Source organism: Lygodium microphyllum, chromosome 27, assembly GCF_053477565.2.
Source record: "Lygodium microphyllum isolate KBCC chromosome 27, Lygodium_microphyllum_v1.1.10, whole genome shotgun sequence".
NCBI classification, from domain to species: Eukaryota; Viridiplantae; Streptophyta; class Polypodiopsida; order Schizaeales; family Lygodiaceae; genus Lygodium; species Lygodium microphyllum.
In genome coordinates, this window is record NC_141161.1 from 52,103,591 (window position 1) to 52,123,986 (window position 20,396).

Consider the following 20,396-nt stretch of genomic DNA (forward strand, 5'->3'; position numbering starts at 1 on the left):
TTATAGAAATGCTTCTCTCTAGCCTCTAAAGACATTTTTCAGACTTGCATGGGCATTTTTGACAAGTGACAGCCTTCCCAAATGGTTTTTCCAGTATTTTTTATAATTAAATATTAAATTTTAGTTTTTAAATATTAAAAATTAATCTAATAATTATTTTGGTGCCTTAAAAAATAATTTGACTGGCCAATAATTAAATTGGCTAGGCAACTTCCATTCTCGAGTGTCTCTGCGCCATCTTTGACCATCAGATTGGTGTTAGGTACCATTAAATGCCACTTCTCTAGTATCACCAAATGGATGACCTAGGCCGATAATTGGCACCAGATACCACCAAGTACCTATGCGGCATAACTTATGGCAACTTTTTCCTTTGACATCCCGTGATTTCTTCAGGTCTCGGGCTTGTAAATTTACTTTAAACCCAGTTGCACCTCACATGTGCATCATTTACTTAATCACGTGATTAAAAATTAACCCACATGTTAAGTGAGATTTCAAAAATACATGTCCTCATGATAGGCTCCTGGAACTATATGTGAGCACATTGACTTTGGAGTGTCCCTAGTGTTGCAAAGCCTCGTGCCAGATGTGCCTTTGATGCTCCTCTCAACGTAAATCATGGGCAAGAGAAGGTGACTCCTAGATAGACATATTCTTTCACATGCTTCATCATGTCTCCTCCAAATGTGAATTGGTACATAGATCTAGCCACCCATGCTGCTAAAGTATTGAAGATCATGGTTTTGGTCTTCCCAAGGTTTATTGTGAGGTCTCTATCTCTACAAAAGACGTGCAAAGCATCTAGGTGGTGCAACAATTCCATTGGTGATTCCGAAATAAGAACAATGTCATGTGCATATAATAATATCGGTATCGACATCCCTGCTAGACTAGCTTCGGCTCCTCCTTGGTCAATGTAATCAGACACTTCATCTATATATAAACCAAATAATGTGGGTGAAAGCAAATATCCTTGTTTTACTCATGAGTCCTATGCCACTGTCAATCCTCTCTAATAACCCCCTAGGTGCGTGTACATGACTTGTCACTGTCTCATATAGTGCATAGATATCCCATTATATAGCTTTTGGTACTCCAATATCTTGCATTCCATGCATAATACATGTATGAGGCATTGTATCAAAAGCTTTGTGGAAATCTACAAAGCAGTAATAGATCCTCTTGTCTCGAGCTCGACCCTCCTCGACAATGGCTCTGGGTGTAAAGATATGGTCCAATGTTGTATATCCGTGTCTAAAACCTGCTTGTCCTTCTGCTCTCTTGCCTTGCATCTGAGCCCACTCACTGAGTTCATGTTCCAGAATAGATCCATATATCTTGGCCAAAGTATGGTTGATCATGATATTCGTGCAGTTGCTAGGGGTCAAAGAGTCACCACTCTTAAAGTGTGGAATTATAGTATTGTTTGACCAACTCGTAGCGAAGGCCTCACATACTGCTCGATTGAACATATGTGCCAGTATGGGTGCTAGTATGTTGCAAGCATGTGAGAAATGTTCAGCCCATCCTCACCCTGTTCCCTCCCATTTTGTAATCTATAGATTGCTTTTGTAACCATTTTCTAGGTGAAGACATGCTTGTGGGGGACTGCATAGGTGGCTGTCTTGGCAGGCCATACACCTATCTTCCATAGTCATGGTGATGTAATCTGCATGGGGGGTTGTCTTCCATGAAACATCTTTCATGCACTCTTGCTATCTCGTCCCAAAATAACTAATATATCTCTGTTTTTTCTTTTGCCAAGTAGTCTTACTTCTTCTTTCACACAAGGCATTTGAAGAATGCCCTTGCTTGATGATGGTGTCTGAGTGCCTAGCTCCACTTCCATGAAACATCTTTCATGCACTCTTGCTATCTTGTCCCAAAATAACTAATATATCTCTATATTTACTTTTGCCAAGTAGTCTTACTTCTTCTTCCGCACAAGGCATTTGAAGAATGCCCTTGCTTGATGATGTGTCTGAGTGCCTAGCTCCACTTCTCTCTGTAAGTTGTAAGCTAGCCCAAGTAATTCCGCACTCATCATCATACCAGCTATTTTGGGGAGTAGGAGTGTGTGGGTCTACATCAAGGCAGGGTGTGTGGAAGGCATACATAACTTATCTATGTACGGGCTTATGCTAAGTCCCTTGTGCATTCCTCCAATGATCTGCTCAAGTCCAATGTATGTAAACTATTTTGCAAAGAGCCACTGTAGATGTGTGAGGTGTCTTCTACAAAGTGGCATTTGGGATGTTTAGAGAGGTGTGGTGTTCCATGTTTCATATGAGAGAGAGAGAGAGAGAGAGAGAGAGAGAGAGAGAGAGAGAGAGAGAGAGAGAGAGAGAGAGAGAGAGCGGGATGCCGTCGTGAATGGTGCCGCCGTTTCCTGTCGCCCTGCCGTCGCCTGGTACTGCACGCCCTGCCGTCGCGTAGCCCTGTGCCGTCGAAGACTGACGACCCGCCTGTCGTCACCCCTCGCGCGCGTCAGCCCCGTCGTGGCCTGACGTTCCGCCTCAGCCCGTCGGTCGTTCGTGCCCTGTCTGCACCGCCGACGACTGCGTTTCCGCCCGCCTTCGCACGCTGCTCACACACTGTCCTGCGCCGTCAGCGAAAACCCTAGACGTCAGAGCAAGAGCCGTCGTCTCCTGTTCCGCCTTCTGTCCCGTGTCCTGCTGCCTGTCCCGTCCTGTCCCCTGCCCCATCGCGCTGCCACGTCACCAGTCGCCCCGCTGCCTTCGTCTGTACTGCTGTTTGCAGCTCAGCCTGCCTGTGCGTGTCGTCTTCTGCTGAGGCGTCCAGCTTCTGTGAAGCCCCACGCCCGTTGGCTGTCAGAGAGACAGCGTCTCGGCCAGAGTACCCACTGATCCGTCCAAAAAAAGAGAGAGCGAGAGAGAGAGAGAAAAACAGGGTCAGTCCTCCTTCAAGATCAAATTGTCATACGATGGCTAGTTTGGATCTGGATTTCATAGACCAAACAGTGGCAGCACTTGGCCCGGATTCTGATGCCGAGGAACCTGAGGACATGGTTCCGTGCAACGAAGAGATGCCCCCTGGTCCCGACATTCAGCCTGCGGGTAAACGTACCAAGCATACTCCGGAAGAGATAGGTGTTCCTCAGGATCGTTCATATGCTCAGGTTGCTTCGGATCCTGTGGACTCCCAGGATGTTGACTGGGAGCATTTGCTGGAATTTGCCAACACGTTGCTTGGCGATTACGTTCAACACAATCAGGAAGCCTTTTCCGACTCAGCGCCTGACGATGTTCTAGACGCCACCGTCGACCCAAAAACTGTCCTACGCTCCTTTTCAGTATTTTATGATCGCGCTGTGATACTCTTCTTCACTGGTCGAATCCCCCTGCTTTCCCGTATTCGCCAGTGGCTGCACAGTCTGCTCCAAGGGGAATGTGTTGAAGAGATTTTTGTTGGCTCCCGGGGGTTTTTTGAGGTTCTGTTGAAATCAGAGACGCACCGCGCTGCTCTCCTGTCTAAACTGCCTTTATTTTTTGAACGCCGGTTGGTTCATGTGGTTCCATGGCGTCCAATGGCAGATTTTCAGCGTCTGCTGCAACGGGAATGCCCTGTATGGGTCGAAGTGGAAAATTGCCCGGCGGTTTATTGGCCACTGTTGAAGGATGCTATGGCCGCGGTGGGCACTGTTCTCGTCCCTCCCAGTCTCCGGACAGTGAATCGCAACCGCTTGTGCATGCTATGGGACACTGCAAGAAAAAGGCCTGCTTGGTTGCGCCTTAATTGCTCGGGCATGCATCCGTTACACTTTCGATTGAAATGGGGCAATTTCGCAGGGCATTGCTTTTCCTGTGGACAGTTGGGGCATTTCATGGCTGAATGCCCGGAACAACAACATACCTCCGATGTTGGCCATGCTGCACCGCCCACGGAAGATATGGTGTGTGATGCCCCGTCGCTGGATGCTATCCACCAGCCCCAAGTTCTGGCCAAAGGTAAACAACAGGATTCGGGTCTGGATTCCCGTGCCACTGATTGGGTGGAAGTACGTGCAAAAAAAGGCAACAGGGTTGTTGCTGGCATGGAAAATACTGTGTCTACTCCCTCACAAGATTCCATGCGTACATATATGCGCAGGAAGGAAATGTTGTCTTCTGAGCGCGCTGCCCCTGCTATGGTTTCCTCTGCCCACCGTCATCAGCCCGCCAGAAAAATGTATTCAGATCGTCCAAAGGGTCCCCTTGCTAAGCTGGCATTCGATACCAGAGGTAATGTCATTACCCCATGGGACCGTCGTTACCCCCGCTTCAACCCCAAGCCAGCAGATATGCCGTCTACTTCCAAATCTGGTCCTCAGAACTCTTTTGCTGTGTTGGCGGATTTCTTGGACGAGGGAGTCCTGGACATTCTTGCTGACAAGGTCAAATCGAGGCAAGCTGTGCCTCGTACCTGATTTGGTTTTAACTACACATGAAAATAGCCACGTGGAATGTGCGAGGAATTTGTTCTCGCCACAAGCAACATGCCATGTGGACGGTATTGCACGAAAATCAGTGGGATGTCCTGTGCGCTGTTGAGCACAAGAGTCACGGTGAAGCCGGAAAAGTAGTGGATTGCAATGGCTTTCGACTGTTCTATGCAGGGACAAAGGCCATGCATTATTCGGGAGTGCTCATGATTGTACATGACAAATATCAGCCTATGCTTATTAAAAATGATGTTCATGGCCGCTTTTTGGTGATTGAAATTTTATTCGAAGGGGAAATCTTATGGTTAGTTGGCCTCTATGCTCCGAATGATTCGTTATCTCGTCGGGAGCTTTGGCAGACTTTGCAGACCTCCTTGTCACTTGGCAGACGAGGCTTCTTCATGGGGGATTTTAATATGTGTGTGGATTCTTTCCAGTCCACATCAGAGCATTCGGTGATGGACGCACCTGAAAGTCGTACGTGGCATGGGTTGGCTCTTTCTGTTCTTAAGCAAGATCTCTGGTCCTGGCTACACCCGTCTTCTACAGGGTTTACTTTCCATTCGGCTCAGTATGCAACAACATGGTCGCGACTGGATCGTATGTATATCATGCAGAATGATGACTTTCTTCCCGAGATGCTCGACATCAAAGTGTTGCAGCAATATGCTTTGTCAGACCATTTCCCTCTGCAGCTTGAGCTGCTTGCACAACCCATTGCACCTTTCAAGCGATTTCTGGACCGACTCCCTTTGCGCTTCAACTCATCTTACCTGAAGCATGCACTCTTTCAGGGCTATATGCAGCAATTGATTGACAGATTTGTCTTGGACTTCTCTTCTCAGGGCACTGCATCTTTTGAAAGATTGCTCTCTAATGTACAACGGGTTGCTCGACAGTATGGGATTTATCATGCCTCGCTTTGTCGGCAGCGTCCCAAGACAGCAGAGGATCTGCTGGCTTTGGTTCGTTCTCTGTTGGTCGACACTCCGGATGATCCATTTCTGCTTGCACTAGACATGCGGGTGGCTGATCTTATTAAAGCATTCCAGTTAAAATCATATCAGCAGGCCAAACTGCAACATCTGACGGAAACTTTGCAAGATAGTGCATGTCAGACCCATAAGTTCTTTCGAGCGCTCCATGCCTCTCCTGCTCGAGAAAATATGACCAGACTCGAGGATGCAGAAGGCCACCTTATCCTGGATCCGCAGACTATTGTGCATATGTGCAGGAATTATTTCCATGACCTTCTCGGTTTCACCTCTCCCCCTTCGGCCCAAATTACTCAGGCCCGTTCGGCTTTTTATGACCTGGTCCGCAATCAGCTTCCGCAGGACATGCAAACTGCTATGGAGTCTGATATTTGTGAGGCAGAGGTTATGGACGTCTTGTTACACTTACCTAAGGATAAAAGCCCGGGTTGGGATGGTCTCACTAATGAGTTCTTTGAAGCTTTTGCTACCCAACTGGTGAAACCTTTGCAGGCTTTGTTCCAGCAGGTGTGGGAAACGGGGATCATGCCTTCCTCATGGAAAGAAGGCCTCATTAAACTGCTTCCAAAAGCTCCTTCGCCATCTAAGTTGACACAGTGGCGCCCAATTTCTTTGATGGGTTCAATGTACAAAATCTTTTCCAAAGTAATGGCGAATCGGCTCCATAAACATCTCCCGGCCATTGTGCACCCTCTACAGTATGGTTTTATTAAGGGCCGAAATATCCTACACAATGTATTGAATGCTCAACTGGCAATTGATTATGCTAGGCATTCCAATCAGGAGGTCGTACTGATTCAACTGGACCTGGAAAAGGCTTTTGACTATCTAGATTGGTCTTTCGTTGCTGAACTTATGTCTGCTATGGGCTTTGGTCCGCGGATGTCTAGTCTCATATACACTATTAGCGCTGCAGCGTCTTCGCGGGTCATGCTGAACGGAGGTGTTACTGAGCCATTTGTCCTCGCCTGCTCTGTCAGGCAAGGATGCCCTTTGAGCCCTCTCTTTTTTGCCCTTGCCACACATCCAGTTCTTTCAATGTTATCTCATATGGCAGCCTCTTCTCAGTTGGCAGGACTGTCACTTCCTACAGGACAGCACTTCATTGGCCAATCCCTGGCGGATGATACTTTTATGATTTTGCGTGCGGACAGGGATAACCTTCGAAGAGCATTGGATGTTTGGGGCCTCTTTGGTCAGGCGTCCGGCCTTCGCATCAACGCCCTCAAATCAGCCATTCTCAGCTGCACGGAGTCGGATTTGCAGTCCTTGGACTGGCAGGGTCTGGTTGTTCCTCGTGGCTCCATTGTCAGGCACCTTGGGTACCCTTTGGGTGTTGATGTTCCCCCAAAGCAACTGCTGCAGTGGATTTCTCAGAAAATGGTGGCTAAGTTTATGTATTGGAAATCTCAAGCCTGGCCTTTTCATGTTCGTCTAAAAGTGGCCCAGACTATTATGTTGCCAATGCTCACATATTTCTTACCATTGTTGCCCTGGACTACTACGACTCTCAATGCTCTTACTCAGTCCATTCGTTTCATGCTATGGAAGAAAGACTCATTGCATGCAGGTATTTCCTGGATCTCTTGGTCGCATGCGTGCACTCCTAAACGCATGGGTGGCGGAGCTATTTTAGATGCCCAAACTCACATGCAGGCACTCCGTTGGTCGCTTTTCCGCGCCATGTGCTCGGATCATCATCCATGGGTCGATATAGCCCGTTATTTCCTTGAGGGCCAGGGGCTTCAACATGGCAATACCCAGATCCGGAGTTCTTGGTGGCATGTTCTTAATGCTGATTCGCGATTCTCCAGCTCTTCTTCGTTCCTGCTCACTCATTTGGTGTGTTCCTGGAAACACGTCCTCCAGAAGGCCCAGTGGCATCCAGCAGAGGATCGCTTAGCTGCTAACTCTTTTCAATTGGAGTTGCTGGCAGTTTCCCGTTTACTTGCATGGGAAGGTAAACAGGACCTCAGACCACAATTCAACCGGATGGCCCGTTTGGGTTTGTCTTCCGTTGCGGATGCCACCCTTGCCAGTCGTAATGTGCTTATATCTTTTCGTACAGCCAGGCGGCTTTTCAGGATCCCTCGTGGTTACAGGCCTTTATGGGAACAGCTTTTGAGGGTGCTCCAGAGCAGACAACCCTTTCCTGCCCTTGCTTCGGATCATCCCTGGCAGGATTGGGACCTACAAGGCCGGCTGACCTTAAGCAAAGCCTCTGCTAACCAAGTGTATCATATTCTGATTAAAGATCATCAATGGCTCGTCACCAAAGTGAATGCTTTATGGGGATTACGTAAATCCCGGTCATGGTGGAGGGAAACTGTGATGGCGGGCTGGTTGAACAAGACACCCTTCAAATGTAAAGTTTTTCTTTGGAGAATGATGGTTGGTGGTCTTCCGCTTGCTTCGGCTCTCTCCAAGCGACGAATCTCCAATGGCCACTGTTTCTTTTGCACCGCTGCTGTGGAATCCGCCCGCCACCGATTTATTTCTTGCCCCATCGCAAAGAAAGTCTGGTTATTTATGTCGGCTGTCTGGCAAGGAGTGGTTGGTTCCACCCTGCGCCCCTTTGATTGGGTTTTCGGGCAGCCCAAATACCCCGCTCCTGCACAACCACATATGAAGCTCGTGTATCATTTTCTTCGATATTGGGGCTGCTGGCATAACTGGACCGTCCGGAATGCTTTTCTTTTTGACTCCGCCTATAATATTCAGCAGCATATTGCCAGGCTTAAGGGCCTCTTGTATTGGCAGTTGGATCTTCTCCGGCATTCTGATTTGCTCTCTAGGGAGGACTTACGTCCCTGGCATAGGGCAATTTCCTCTGCATCTTTGCCATGACGTTGTAACTTGTAGCACTTAGAATCTCTTCACATGATGACTTAGATTGTCGTCATGTATCTTGTAATCAAGTAATCTTGTATTTTTTTCGTAATTAATACAATTACCTTTTACGAAAAAAGAAAGAAAGAGAGAGAGTGTGTGTGTGTGGAAGGTTGATTCTTGAAAAAAAGGGGTTTGGGGGCGGGTGGCCAAAAACACCCTATGTTTTTCGTATGAAATCGTACTAATACGTATTCTACTGTACTGTACGGATCAGCCCGTATTATGTACAGAGACAACCCTGTACTTAGCTACACTATATAGGGTCGAATCAGCCTGTACTACGTACAGAGACAACCCTGTACTTAGCTACTCTATACAGGGTTCTTTGTACTTTTTGTATTTTACCTTTGGGGGATCTTCTCTGAGGTGTTACAAATAGAGCTTTCTCTTCTTTGGAAACAAAAAGTAATGAGGTCAAATTAAAGAAATGACTTGAGATGGTGGTTTATGTAGATAATGTAATTTCATTATGAAACTTACATTTTTGTTGATGATATTGTTAAAAAGAAGAAGTTTGAGTTTATCTTGCACTCAATGTTACAGGACATTTGTGGGCACAAACTTAAGCAAAAATTGGGAGGCATTTCTTAGCAAGGAAGGAGGTAGGTTGAGTTGTTCTTTTGATTGACATTGTTCTTGAAGGTTGAAAATAAGGGAATGCATAACCAAGATTTGGGTTTAGTAAATCACTTAGCCAATTATTGTTTAAGGAGTCTATTGTTGAAGAAAACTTTTGTGCCGCACAGTGGTGATGCAATCTGTTGTAGTCCTAGATGAAAATGCCCAAAAAATGGTACATACAAGCAGTCTGTAGCCTTTAAGGTTGTACACACCATTGGTAGACATCATCACAAAATTGAGGGTGTATTATCAACACAAACATGATGTGTCGAGACTGTGGGGGCAGCTCAGCCCTAGTTGATGAGCTCTGAACCTGTGTGCAGACAGTGCATCTGAATTAGCAATAGTGCACAGGTGATGCCTTTGAGAACAAGTATCAGCAATGGAATTCAGTTTACAGCCAGCATACTTGCAGGTGGAAGCAATTTACAACTACATTGTGTTGCTCCGGACAGAACTGGGGATGCCAGGTAGCATGTATTCGAAGCACTTAGTACAGGTATCTGTGAATGGATTAAACAATCATGTCTAGGAGTGCCACACAAAGCGTACAGGAGAGCTGGCTCATTGACCTTATAGGGATTGTTTGGTTTGAGCCCATCATTAGATTTGTTTGTATGTTGTCCACCTACCCACATGCCTGGACAGCTACCCAAAGCTGCCTGCAGCTACATTCTCCTCTGCCATGTTATGATCAACACCATTTGACATGTGGCATTCACAATGCCAGGCCATGTGCCCAACTCTATGTTGTCATGATCCATATGGTCATCATCAGGGGTGACTATTTGGACTCTGTTTCATCTTGGCTGGAATCTTTCATCCCGACTTTACTATTGCAATGTGGCTATCTCTGGTGTCTGAAATATGATTCTTTTCCAGAGCTGATATTTAACATGAGACCAGCAGCAGAGGCTAGAGTGATTTAGCTACACTAGATGGACAAGCACATTTCCAGGAATGAAAAAGAAAGCTGTGGCTTTTTGACACGTAAGTCTCAACTTAGGTACTGAGGAGTGGGCTAGTTTGGAAAGGATCCAAATAGTTATGCTATTTAGGATGATACATAGCACAGATTTTTTCCACATCAGATTCTCTAATTTAAATTCACATCCCTCCAAATGATCCTTGAGTCCTCACTTGGCATTGGCGTCATCCAAGAGACTTGCTACCCAAGGAGACTCAGGATCTTCATATGCTAGGGCTATGCCTTGGTTCACTTCACATGGCCTGAAGATTGATAGACTTCTCCCTTCCAATAAATTCATAATCTACTGTCAGATTATTACCCTACAGACATCTAGATTTCAGTTGGCTCAAGCCTCATAGCACAGAGGCATTCACTTTTACATACCCACAATGCAGGTACTCAGTCAGAGGACTTACAACCAACCCTTCCATGGATACGTGTCCCATGAGATGGGATAGCCGTTGGCTAGTTGAGGGTCAGTCTGACCAGCTATACATAATAGAGACCAGGCGGGCAACAGTGGATTAATTTATCAACATGATAATATACCTATATAGTAGAGCCAATAGGTTGTGTTGGTTGGCCAGTTGAGGGTCAATATCAACAACTATGCATAATAGAGACTAGGCATGCGATAGTGGATTAGTTGATCAACATGATATTATACCTGTAGAGTAGAGCCAATAGAGCCTGTCAGCTCCTATGTCTATTTTGGTATCACATTCATTAGGCATATGTTTCCCATGGGGAATGCAGCAAGGCGAGACATGCCATGTGCAATACTAGGGACATTTGAGAGGCTTTGTGCATAGGTACAGTTAAGGAGACATGGACAAACATATGGCTGTATGACACAATATTCACTCCTACACTACCCTAGTGCATCTTTATGGGGGTGAGTCTATACCATAGGAGGAGACATAGAGGAGGCTTGAAGGAGTCAGATCGAGAGGAGCTTTATGATGTTTGGAAGCCAATGGAGTAGCCCCTGATGACGATGATGATGATGTCCAACACAAGTTTGAACAAGGCATTGGTACCACATGAGATTCTTATAGCAGAGTTAGGGAAGTGCCAGTGGTGGTAGAGGCCCTTCTAAAGACAATGACATTTCTACATATCTATGGGAACTCCACAATAGAGATACCGCTCGCAGCTCGCTAGCATTATATTCCTCCCAATGCTTGGGATTAGACAAGGAGACACAATGTTGGTACTGATAGCTGAGCACATGGCTTAGGATACATGGCATGCAGATAGATGCAGTGCCTCTATTCAAGTATATTTTAGAGGTCCCCTCTGATCAGCCACTTTGAGTTGAATAGTGTCATGAGTGTAGATATCATTAGAATAGGTAGCTAGATGCCTTTGAGTTATCAGCATAGCCATTGGGGACAAAGATGCCATTTTGCTGAGATTAGTTGCTTCACCTTGTTCATGACAGGTTCATCATGCACCCTTGATACAAGGACACTCAGTTGTCACATGGATTGAGGTATGGTAATGCTTCAAGTATCTTTGATGGCCACTTAGATCTTTGGCACCCCTTCACTGTTCACTGCATTTGCAAATGAGGCTAGCGAAGAGATGACCAATCCTCTACCATGTGACAAACTCCATTGCAAGTCCCGGGAAGAGGAGAGTGAGAGAGTGGTAGCGAAAAACCGATGGTAGCTGTGGAAGTTATAGCAGGGTATCAAATGGATGGCTCCTTTCCCAGGTCAGGGGATTGTCAACCACCGCTTATGCAGTCTTTGTGGACAAGGAGTGAAATCTTGAAGATTCCTTGCCCCATCTTTGGACTCAACAATGCATGAAGTATCAATATCAAGGGTGAAGCCAATTCCAATCCGAAGTGTAGTATGGGAGAGGGAGTGTTCAACATCCTGTCCGAAGACCACGGTCCCCTCATACTCCGTTGCATGCATGGACTGAAGGTGCTCCTTGGATAGAACCACGTGCATGGTTGTAGGCTTGCTTGCAGTGGCTAGTTGCATTGATGTCGAACAAGAGGTTTACATTGTCTACACTTGAGGTGTATTCCCAGGCCAAGAGCCTATGAACATAAGACTTTGATGAAGGCTGTCACATGACAGAAGGAAAGGAAAATGCCTAGTCATCATCCTCGGAAAAGTTAACAATGTTACTCGTCAACTCAAAGGAACTTGTGATCTGGCACCACAACCTCACCAAATGATCCGGATGGCTCTCAACTAAGGCCATAAGGTATCCATACCTTCGACCCTCAGTTATCAAGTCATCCATCTTTCATGATCATGCAGCACAAAGTCTATCCATGCCATTGAAGCTTTGGTGGAAGGTAATTGCAAGCTGATTGTGGGGGCATTGTAGTCTGGACTTGCATTTCTTGTGAGAGAGAAAGCATCACAACTGATCATGTTTGCTGGCAAAACAATGGTCAATGATTCCCTCATCCTCAATGATCATTCGTGGCAGCAGGAGGCTGTGTTTGCAGCTGAATTCAGACCTACCCTCATTGTGGCAGCTTCCCTGATGTGATTGATGACTAATATAGCAGAATTGACGTGGTGTATATGCACTTTGAGGCAGCAGACTGTGCATTGTGCTGGTAGCAGAAGGTGACATATTTTCTCCCTGTTCCATGCAGTTTTCTACTGATTTTCTGCACTCTTATTGCTGTCGAGCCCTAGTCTGCATCCAAAATCCTGCACAAGAGCTAGCAGGTAGCTGCATTTTGCAGGTTACAACAGCGACTTTACTTTCTAGCATTAGGCTCCATCCATTCTAGAAGTCATCAATCTTTTGGGCCAATCATCAACATTTCTAGGCAAGCCATCGTCACTTCCTGCTGCATTTTGAATCATGCAACATCATTTGGCAGCAAGAGACAACATCTAGAGCTGCATTTTTGCAGTTTCCTCTGATTTGGTGAGTGTTTTGCAAATTTATCAATCATTGTTGCTGCATATTTTATTTGTCATGGATTCCATGTTTGTTCCTAATATCAAATTGGCCAGAGACAACTATGAAATATTGAAATGGTCCATCAGGCCTATCCCAATGGTCTATCAAGACTAACCTAAAGATGCATTCTTACTAGGAGTTATCAAAAGTATTGCTCCACTCAGATAAAAATAGCATCAGGTGTCCTCAATTCTAGCAAGTTGTCCAACTTTCAAGCTAGTAATCTATATTTCTAGGTGAATAATCATCATTTCTTGCTGCAATTTACATCACACGACATCAATTGGAAGTAGGAGACAACATCCATATTTGTGCTTTTGCACATAGTTGACCGAAATGCCATTTTGGACTCTTGAAATGTAAACGGGGGTATGGAAACATTTTGAGTAGGAAGAAATATGTATTGGGACAGGCATTTCAGTTTAGGGCATTTTCTCCAATTTCAACCATGCATTTTTCATTTTCTGCAATTTTGGTCTGCAGTTTTTGCCCTTCCTATTCAGCTGTGCTGCTGCTACGTAATGCTTTACACATGCCATTTCACCTTCATCCTTTAGCTGTCAACCTTCACCTTTCAGTATCCACACCTTTGCAGCTGGTATTTTCTGTTTCCAGCAGCTACATCCACAGTGAAGGATGCTTTTTGGAGTCACACGCACATTATTAGCAACTATAGAGGTAAGTGGTGGGAAAGCAACTACTGCCACCTCATGCAGATGGGGAGTTTTTACCCTAGTGAAGGATCATCTTGCCTATAGAAGTGGTAAGATATAGATAATTGTCCCAATGTGCCAAATGATGTTTATGCTAGTTTAGAGCAATGCCTTGTGGTTCAAATCAGCAACAAAGTTCATGTCTTGCCACAAACAATAGTGCCCCAAAGAGGTGTAGAGTATTGATAGATGTTGGTTCCATAGATGCGATATAGAAGCAAGCACAAGTACATCTGTGGAGGGTCCAGTTCCTAGAACCCCTTTGCCACATCCCTCAATGGATGGGCATGGCCATATTAGTGTATCAGTAACTGCAGCATCCACTAGATAACAAAGGGATCATTGAAAAGAGCAAGTGTTAGAGCAATGCTTCAAAAGCAACAAAGATAGAGTCTGCTTGTGAGATCATGAGATTATGCATAGAGTGTGCTATCCCTTTTCATATTGCATGCACAAACGAGTGAAAGAGGACAAATTGAGCCATTAGTTGGATTGGATGTGAGTGGGAGGGCTTGTCCTATTGAGTCTCTGCAGAGAAGGGAGCTTGTTAGAGAAATAAGTTATCGAGGTGGGAAACTTGGGCAAAATATGGATGTACTATCTTATGTGATTGATGGATTATTGTCAGGAGAAGGAATGCGTATCATATCTTAGTATCCTCATGCAAAGGCACCATGTTCTTGCATGCCATTGATAGCAACATGGGACATTATTATAGGTGAATACATGTATATGCACATTTAAGCTACCATTTTGGAGATTGCTGTGGAGAATGGAATATAGATTTTCATAGACAATGGTAGTAATTGTATGGGTGTTTTACTCAAGAGAGAGTTCTCTATGACCATGTAGATTTTACACTTCTCATTGCTTGGATCTAGTTATGGAGGACCTTCAAAAGATGCAATGGATAGATGAGGTTTTCAGGAAGAAGTATAGTGAAGTTTGTCACAAAGAGGCTTAGAATACATACCCTATACAAGGCAAATAGTGACTTGGATCTCTTGAAGACATCTATCAAAGCAGTTTCTGATGATATAGTTCCATATTTTGCTCACTTGCCGAGAGACAAAAAGAATCTCATTTTTCCTATGTATTTATAGTTGCGAGGAGGCTCGTGAGTCTATTAGAGCCTTATTTGGACACTCATCTTGACAAAGTGGGCCCCATGGAATAAGAGACCTCAGCCAAAAGCTTTGACATTTGTTGGAAATATGATAGATGAGGAATACTGGGATGATACATATGCATTGGTGAAATTTCTCAATCCTATATATATAGTTTTGAGAATCACTAATATGGAGGGAAACACCTTAGGCCTCTTGTACAAGTATATGTATAAGATCTAAGAGGCTTTGGATAGAAAGATCCGCTTATCTTAGGATATGTAACTTGCTTTTATAAATTATATCAATATTTATTGCTCATTCTCTTTTGTAAATTATATTAGTTATAACTTATATGTTGATTGATCCAAGAGGGCCTTTAGAGTTGTTGGCCATGTGCGTAACTATAAAATATACATGTAAAGGAAGAATGGGTGCACTACCTAGGGGAGTGTCTACCTTACCGTGTAGTACATTGTGCAAGTGGTGGTGGAACTAGGACATGGGTCGACAAGCTTGAGGTATTGTCCCACACTTGAGGTTGGGGGATAGCGTTTCGGGTTTTGTAAAGGGGCGTTTTGGGGTGTTTCTTGCTTCTATGGTCCAACCGTCTTCTATGGTTTGTCTCATTCTTTGAATAGACAATCATGTCGTCAAAGAAAGTGCCCACAAATCCTCTACGTGGCTTGAAACTATAATCCATCATCCAATTAAAAGTGGCAAGAGCATTCGTAAGCCCAAACGGCATGACAAGAAACTCATATAATCCAAAAGATGCCTTGAAAGCTATCTTAGGCATATCCTCTAGTCTAATGCATATCTGATGATACCCACTATTTAAATTTATATGGCTGAAAATGGCTACCCCTACAATCTATCAATAACATCATCGATCCAAGGGATCAAAAACAGATTGTTTATCGTGATCTTATTTAGAGCTTGATAATCAACGTACATACGCCATGAACCATCTGCTTTTTGTACCAAAAGCACTAGAGAATAAAAAGGATATGAGCTAGACTGAATCAGCCCTTTTTCTAACAGCTCATTAACCTAACTCGTCATCTCCTCCTGTTGGGCTGCATTGACTCTGTAGGGCAGCTTACTAGGTGGGCTACTTCTAGGGGATATGATCTATGCCATGATCTTTAGGCCGTTCAAGCAGTATCGGACCTGGAAGTAACTGAGAGAAACAATCAACATACATTTTTTAGAAATGACATGCGATCCTCCTCTAACTTAGACATATTTCCAACATTCTCATTATCATCTTTATCCTTAGTAAAAATGAAGTATGTTGAAAGATGATTTTTCATTACTTTAGAAATGGCAACTACAAATACAACAAGGACAAATTGTCCTTTTAACTTTACATCAAGTGTTGAGTGTCTTTCCCTTATGTTGAATAGCGATCTCTTTTGCATGAGAATCAATCACTGCATGTATATATTGATACGATGGCATTCTAAGCAATAGACCGTTAAGTGGAGCAATGAAGAACTCTTTGATGTCCACATATCCCTGTATATACAACTGAAGCTTTCCAATGAGTGGTGTGATAGGCTCTGCATGACCTTTACATGCCATTCTAACTTCCCCCATGGATCCTATCTCATCCTCTCTAATTCCTAGACGGGCTGCTATGTCTACAAAGATAAAGTTGGCTCGTGCACCATCCCTAATTTTTCCCCATGCTGTAAACAACTCAGTAGCATCATCATTGGGCAGATCACTATAACAACATCAAGCACCAATCCCACTGATGTTTTGGGCTTCTTTCCCTTAGAATCTCCTTGATTTTCTAATTTTCTAGCTTGCTGCCTATTGGGACAGTCCCTTGCAATATGACCCTCCTATTCACAAATGAAACATTTATTTATAGCCATCAATTCCCTACATTGTGACAATGTTTTCGAGCCCTTTCTTTACTGTTTTGGCCTCTTTTTAAGCTAATCTTCAGATCTGTCTCTTTTCTTAGAAAACTTTTTATTTGGCTTCATCCCACTCTCTAGGAAGCTAGAATCCATCCCACATAGCAAAGTATCTACTGTAGTAGTAGTCTCTATGAGCTGAGACATGCTAGAGATGGTGGATTTAATACAAAAATCCCTAATTCCTTTAGGAAGCCCACAAACATATTTTTCCACTTGCTCATGAAGGGGTATGGGGTAATAAGAAGTGATGTGCAGCAATGCATCCCAGAACTTCTTATTGTCTTGCTAAAAAATCTTACTTTCTTTAGCATCCAGCTTATTCCAACAAGCTATCATGATGTCCACCCCAAAGGTACTTGTCAACCAATTCGATGCAAACATTTGCTTGAATTGTACCCATGTTGATGGAGCTTTATCTTGCATCAAAAGAGTGGACCACCACTGCACTGCATTTCTCTTCAAGAAAGTGGCTGCCTTTTGAGTCTTTGAAGACTCTGTGAAGTTCCCCCTTGAATAGGTTGCATCAAACTGTTGAATGAAAGTCAAAGTTCTCAGCCTATCTTGTGCACCACTGAAGGACTCAAAATTCATTGCTTTTCCACCCTCATCATAGTCTTTTGATGCCTCTTTGGGTGTCAAATTGTCATATACTGGCTGCTGCAAAAAGGGTCCATTTGCTGACTTTACATTGAAACCATCACCAAACAGAGTATTTGCGTTACTAGCACTCATTCCTTGAGCCGCATAGTCATTCGGGGATGTAGATGCATTACCAAACGTGCTACTTTGTGCCCCGAGCATCAAGTCAATGCTGCCATACATAGGGTTTCAACATTTCCAACCATACTCGAATACATCGGGCCTTGCACACCATTCATTGGCTATTGCATGCCATAGGGATTTGTATGTGGTCCCTGTCCAACCATAGCATGAAAGATTATTCTTCCACCAAAGTATCCTAGCTGCCCCATCATAACATGCATGCTTGGTTGTCCAAAATCCATTGGATTGGCACTTCCATGATGGCCTTGCATTTGCATTCCTTGCCCCGTACATACCAACTGTTTTACTTCATTAGCATCTTTGGGAGCTTCAAATGAAGGCTTTGGCATTACCTTCGATGCATCTTGCTGTCCCGAAAATGTAAAAGATGACTTCTTCTTCTTACCCTTGCTGTCCTCCTTGGAGTATTCAAAAATCAGGTAAACTGAGGATCCTTTGCCAATTCAGCAAAGAGATTTACTGTTGTCCTCATCCAATTCTTAAATTGGTCATTAAATTCCTCTTCACTTTATTAGTCATCAACCTCATTATGCCTTGAAGGCCCTACATCTTACCCAATAGCAACATTTTCAGCTTGATGTCTGTGGTTGAGAGCCTTGTCCAAAATTAGGCATTGCATTTCTTCCTTCCCCATGTGAATGTCCATTCTGAGAAGCAACATCATTGCTTGATTCCATCTCACTGTATGAAGACATATTGCTGTAATTTCTCAGTTGAGAGGTAAAATCGGCACTAGCACAAAGCTTTTGGCTTACAATCAGGTGCCTCGGGCCCACCAAATCAAGAGATTGAGTGGTATCCTGCCCGCCAATGAAACCATGAAATCAACCTTTCTTCTCAAATAGGGTGGTAAAACCTAATCAAGCACTGAATTACAACAATTAAAAATTGAGCATAGACTAAAATAGACACACTACCTTACCAATCTTGAACAATAGACACCCAGTTGTCCCCAAAACTGGCGCCCCTCTTGGTATTTCTTTAACTTTAATTACTAATGGATTGAGTACAAGTTAAGATTTCACAATCTCCTTTGCTGATCCAAAAGCCCCTTGCTATACATACAGTCAGCAAGCAATTTGGGCCAATGACCCCTTGATTTTCACCCAAGAATTGCACAAATGGAACCACCAACTAGCCAAGTGTTGCCCCAATTCACAATGGATGGCCTGGCATATGAAATCCTTGTTAATTCTATGAATTTCAAGTGTTGATTTCAGCGTGTGATGCCTTCTCCTATTGGCATGGATCCCAAGATGGCTACTAAGTCCTAATTTCTACAAAAATTTAGAGTTTATAATAGAAATCCCTTTGTTGTCTACCAAATTTGACTGAGATCTACTCAAAATGACTGAGAAATTTTGAGATCTCCTAGAATGGGTTGAAGAAAGTGAGAGAAAGCTAAGATGAGAGAGAAATCTGATTATCTTAACGAGAAAACCCTAAAGTCTTCTTGCTGCTCCAGCCCGCATTTAATTCAGTCACTTATTGCCAGGCACCTCCAAAATGCTATCACCTGATCAGTAATGCTGTTGCCAGCCCCTGGAAGATGTCTCCTTGCTATCCCCTGCCTGTTGAGGCCCCCAAATGGCTGTCTTCTGCAATAAATTGTTGTTCTCTGGACTAGCAGCTCTCTCTCCCTCCCAGGTTGTAAATTGACTGAATGGCTGAGACCCAACCCCTAAAAACGTTTCCTTTATTTGCATGGGCATTTTTGCCAAGTAGCAGCCTTCTAAACCCATTTTTCAGCATTATCCAACCATTTAATTAATTTTTAGAATTACATATCCTAAAATTTAATTTCAATTCTTCTGAACCTGACCAAAATTAAATGCTCCCATCCATAATTGAATTGGCTAGGCCATTTGCAACTTGGAGTGATCCCCAACCTCTATTGACCCTTAGACTGACATTAATTAATTAATTAATGCTAGTCCCTAGTGTCACCACTGACATTTATTGGCCATGCAACTATCCTAGGGTCAAAATTGTTACCAACTGACCCCCAAAGCCTAGCTGGCATAACTTATTATAATTTTTGCCTTTGACACCCATTGCACCCTCGGGATTCTTAGCCTGTTACTATGAAATAACTGCCATGTGCATCACATGTGCTAAACAACCTTGCACGTTTGATTAATAACTCAATCAAGTGTTATCAGGAAGATTAAAGCATCTCAAAATTTCACATCTCTGTGATATGTGGGACCACCTTTCAACATCACTACAACCTTTCCCTTCCCTCCTTCCTGATCGACCCTAGCAAGATTGGGACCTTGTAGATAAACTTCATTTGGAAAAGGCTTCAGCTAATCAAGTATACCATCTCATGATTTAAGGACCACCATTGGCTGGTCACTAAAGCCAACACTGTTTGGGGCGTGCACAAACCACAGTATTAGTGGAAAATAACTATTATGGAGGGTTGGTTCAATAAGACGCTGCACAAAAGTAGTCTTCCTTTGGTGTGTCATAGTTGTCTGCCTCTTGGTATTTGATGTGAATGCAACAACGTATCCACCATTATTTCCATTATGGCCATTTAGCCATATCTCCTCCTTTAATAACATGGCACTAAACTCCTAAAAAGTAAAAGCAAGAGTTCTTACCTGAGCTATGACCAGGCCATCACACTTGGGGGGTGTTGAGATGTTGAACTCCACATGAGCTAGTATCCACTACATGCCTTGGTGATGTGTGTCAAGGAAAATGCTTACATCAAAAGCATCCTTGATACAGTTTGGAGGGGTGCTAACCAAGAAGTTTACTCACTAGCACCTTAGGTGAGTGACATGGAGGATATGCTAGTGATTCTACTGCTAGACTACATCCATATAGTTCACTCTTAGTTATGACATATTCATTGTGTCACCTCATGCATCCTTAGTGTGTTCACAGTTAGTGATCACATATACATATATTTTAGTACTCTCATATTAGTCTTTTATCATATTTTAGACCAAGTCCTTTTGTATGGAAGAAGAAGAAAGAA

The 20,396-nt window shown here is 43.8% G+C and overlaps 1 protein-coding gene across 4 annotated transcripts in view; it reads left to right on the forward strand.

Annotated features, from left to right (window-relative positions):
• LOC148012323 (nudix hydrolase 9-like) overlaps positions 1 to 20,396 on the forward strand; it is a 111,227-nt gene that overhangs the window by 73,111 nt on the left and 17,720 nt on the right. For all 4 annotated transcript variants that reach the window (XM_087668826.1, XM_087668823.1, XM_087668825.1 and 1 more), the window contains exon 5: positions 8,875 to 8,933. In XM_087668826.1, the coding sequence (XP_087524952.1) occupies positions 8,875 to 8,933 (59 nt within the window). The remainder of the gene's footprint in view (positions 1 to 8,874; positions 8,934 to 20,396) is intronic.